This window comes from Salvia splendens, chromosome 12 (assembly GCF_004379255.2).
Source record: "Salvia splendens isolate huo1 chromosome 12, SspV2, whole genome shotgun sequence".
Classification (NCBI taxonomy): domain Eukaryota; kingdom Viridiplantae; phylum Streptophyta; class Magnoliopsida; order Lamiales; family Lamiaceae; genus Salvia; species Salvia splendens.
Genome location: NC_056043.1, coordinates 25,076,516 through 25,080,683, shown reverse-complemented (window position 1 = coordinate 25,080,683; position 4,168 = coordinate 25,076,516). Strand labels below are relative to the sequence as shown.

Below are 4,168 nucleotides of genomic sequence, written 5' to 3'. Positions count from 1 at the left end.
TATTATATAAAGTCTATTGACTATTATTACACACTTAACAACTAACAAATAGGTATGAAAAAAATATAAATTATATAGATGCACGTCTAGTGCAGTTTCGATAGATTAACCAATCACACCAAACCTCTTAATTGTGAGTTTGCTTATTGGTTTTAATAATTAAGTCTAGAAATCTAATTTTGTGTTTATACCAAGTCTTCGCAATGATAAACATTCGTATTTTCTTTTGAAAAAATGTAGTGCACCAATTATCTAAATATTTCTACACGTTCACGAAATATAGAATCATATGTTCGTATTTTCTTCTGAAAAATATGTACTAGTATTTGGCAATTGGCATTGACCTATATGTACCAAATACCAATCTAAATTTTTCTACGCGTCCACGAAATCAAAGATAATGAAAATATATACTACTATATATGTATGGGGGTTCCTATTGAAAGGAGACTTACTAACTTGAGGTGGAACTTATCATCAACACGAAATAATAATACTTACTATTATTATTATTATTATTAGTAACTTACTCACCAAATGAAATTATTATTATTATTATTATTATTATTATTATTATTATTATTGACTTATAGAGAAAGTCTACCTCAATATTAAAAATAATATTAGAATGTAAGCTAAGGTTGATGATTTCCTGTTATTGGATTCCTATTTGGCGTTGTATTGTTTTCCAACTGTCGGACCAATTCATAGAGGAAACAATATCTATTTCAGATTTTAAAAATGATACTAACTGCTAAGACATACCTGCACATGTAAATATACACTCTCTCTAATCCCTAATAGATGTATCATATTTGATCAGTGCAAATTTGAAGATATTGTTTAACCTGTGAAGTAAAGTGAGCGGAAAAAATTAATCGTATGTGTTCCCGCGCTACTTTTCTATACTAGAATAAGTTCGTTGAATATGGAGTCTACTTACTAAAAATTATTTTAGGCATAATTCAGTCAATCAAACAATAACAGAAAATCTAAATCTAATTCAATCTTACTTAAATCTCATCTTACATTATTTCATACTTATATGTAAATTCCTAGCAATCAAGAAATATTATGAAATATTTATGCACGACAAATTATTGTCAAGCAAGGTGAATTAATTTGTCCTCTATCATATACATGGAGACGCAAATACTTGTTCAACTTGATCATCAACTTGTATTAAATCCATCTTCTGCTACCTATTATTCTTCTCCATTTCTTTATAAAAGGAAGACATAAACAGAGCTGTCTTGTGTCTGTGTTTGTGTGTGTGAGAAAGACAGAGAGATGGCCGGAGGTGGTGGAGAAGGAGCTTCTCTAGAGTATACTCCGACATGGGTGGTGGCGCTCGTTTGCAGTGTTATTGTTGCCATATCATTTTTAGCTGAAAGATTACTCCATAGTTCTGGCAAGGTTAATCTTCATTACTTCTTTCAATTCCACTACCTGATTTTAAGGATAGGATTGAATTGAATTGTGGTGTTATATTATATATGTGCAGTATTTATTGAAGAAGAATCAGGGGTCTCTGTTTCAGGCCTTGCAGAAAATCAAAGAAGGTCACATTTTCATTTTCCTAGTATTAGTAAGATGATGAATCAAATGCATGAGTACTAGTATTATTTAATTTAATGGGGTTATATATTTATGAATGATGCAGAGTTGATGTTGCTGGGATTCATATCTTTATTGCTGGCTGCATTTCAATCCAGACTTAGTAAAATCTGCATTCCTAAAGGCTGGACCCATCATTGGCTACCTTGCAACAAGGAATCAAAGCTCAAATCCACAGCTCACTTCCTCACCTTCTCTTCCACCCGCCACCTCCTCGCCGCTGCTGATGACTCTGCAGTTTACTGTGATGCCAAGGTCTCCTCTCTTTCTCTCTCTCTCTATCCCTTTCTCTCTCTCTCTTAGTCTCACAAAACGATGTTTGTAGGGAAAGGCACCATTGCTGTCTGTGAAAGCTCTGCATGATCTCCACATTTTCATCTTTGTGTTGGCTGTGTCCCATGTTGTATTCTCAGTTCTCACACTCATCTTCGGACGTTTGAGGGTAATTTAATCCTTTTTCTTCAACTGAATTTTCTCTCCTCTTCATTAGCTGATTGCCTTTTGTTTTCCGCAGATACAACAATGGAGACATTGGGAAGAATCCATACTCAATAAACAGTATGATCCTGACCAAGGTAATTCTGCATACCATAATTCTCTTCTGATTTTATTTTTTATTTGGACTCATCACATATTGATTGAAATCTTACAGCTGTGACTCATGTCCAAGAGCATGCCTTCATCAGGAACAGATTTTCAGGCATCGGTAAAGTGTCGTTGTTTGGATGGGTGGTAAGTCATACCACACAGATTCTGTGTATAGAGAAATAAACAGATGTGTGAAGATAAGTTATGTTTTCTTTTTTTCTTTTTTTTTTCCATTTTCAGAAATCTTTCTTCAAGCAATTCTTTCATTCAGTCAGCAAAGAAGACTACACCACTCTCAGACTTGGCTTTGTAATGGTAAGATTAAACATATAAGTCTATCTTTGATTAGTTTTTGTATTTATATCTCCTTATTTTGTAGAATCATTGCCGTGGAAATCCCAAGTTCAATTTCTACAAGTACATGACTCGTGCTCTCGAAAAAGATTTCAAGAAAGTAGTTGGAATTAGGTAAGAAGTAGATACCTTTGCTCTTGAGTGTTGATTATTCTTCTCACTCATCTCTTGACCTCAACTGCAGTTGGTATCTTTGGGTGTTTGTGATTCTCTTCTTGTTGCTCAACGTCGATGGTAAGAACTAGCATTCTCATGATCAAGAAATAATAGAGAATTATTCCTTGATTGAAACATGAATGTTGATTTGTTGGCCTATTTTGGATCAGGTTGGCATGCATATTTCTGGATCTCCTTCATTCCTCTAGTAGTAAGTATTAATACCCTATTCATAGCTATATAAGATTGGAATAATTTGGTATAACTGGAAATTAAATGAATGCAGCTGTTGCTAACTCTGGGGACTAAGCTGGAGCACATAATAATCCAACTAGCTCGAGAGGTGGCGCAGAAGCACATTGCAGTTGAAGGGGACTTGGTTGTGAGCCCTTCAGATGATCATTTTTGGTTCCACCGCCCACGCCTCGTCCTAATACTTATCCACATCATTCTCTTCCAAAATGCCTTTGAGATTGCTGTCTTCTTCTGGATGTTCCTCATGTATGGCTTCGACTCCTGCATAATGGGAGAAGTCGGCTATGTCATTCCTAGACTCGTCATAGGGTGCGTAAACCATCAATTCAATATAATTACTAAGTTTTAGTACAGATTGATGAACTGAGTGATTGTTTTTGTGCAGGGTGTTTGTACAGTTCCTTTGCAGTTACAGCACTCTACCGCTCTACGCCATTGTTGCGCAGGTAACTTGCTAAAAACTTGAAGATTTGTGGATTATTCACAGAGTTTTGATATAATGATTTGGTGGTTTTGAAGATGGGGAGTTCGTTCAACAAGGCGATATTCGAAGATCGTGTTCAAGCCGGGCTGGTTGGGTGGGCTCAGAAGGCTAAGAGCAAGGGCAAGGATTCAGTGTCAGATCATCAAGGATCTCCTCTTCTCAAACTTGAGGTGATGCAGAGTCCACCTACAAACAATAATAATGGGACAGCCCTAGAAATCAAACATACTACCTGATTGAAACCAAAGCATACATGTCCAAGATTGTGTTTGGATTCGTCAATTTCAATTTGACTTGTATTAAGAGGTCATGTGATTAGTATATGGTTGTATGAGTGAGTGTTTCATCTTTTTATACCACGCTCGTATCTTGACTAGTAAGAACGGGGCAATACTAAAGCAAAGACAAGTTGCAGAAAACAAGAATATTCAAATCAACATACAATAGCTTACCATGATATGAAATTCATTGAAATCACAGTGGATGAGGCCGTGCTCAACAAGACCAAGAATTGTTTCAAAGATTGTATCAGGATTTGGTAACTCCTTAACCTGCACACTGCATGAAACGGGATGATCAAATACAATTATAGTTCATCCCATATCAAGATTCAAATTGGAAAACAATTTCCATTCATTCACAAGTTTTAGATTGAAGTTTCCTTCTTGTTGGTTTCAGGATTATGAGTTTATTTTAAATTCTTAATTATGGAAA

General features: G+C 35.3%; 1 protein-coding gene across 1 annotated transcript; it reads left to right on the top strand.

The window, feature by feature from the left end:
- The first annotated feature begins 1,182 nt into the window (after positions 1-1,182).
- On the top strand, positions 1,183-3,868 carry LOC121756977 (MLO-like protein 1). The gene is made up of 13 exons (XM_042152420.1): positions 1,183-1,416; positions 1,505-1,562; positions 1,664-1,872; positions 1,943-2,059; positions 2,132-2,192; positions 2,270-2,349; positions 2,446-2,520; positions 2,585-2,673; positions 2,744-2,793; positions 2,886-2,926; positions 3,002-3,279; positions 3,356-3,416; positions 3,490-3,868. Exons 1-13 carry the CDS (start codon positions 1,291-1,293, stop codon positions 3,688-3,690), a joined length of 1,446 nt encoding a protein of 481 aa, XP_042008354.1. The 5' UTR covers positions 1,183-1,290; the 3' UTR covers positions 3,691-3,868.
- The last annotated feature ends 300 nt before the right edge of the window (positions 3,869-4,168 follow it).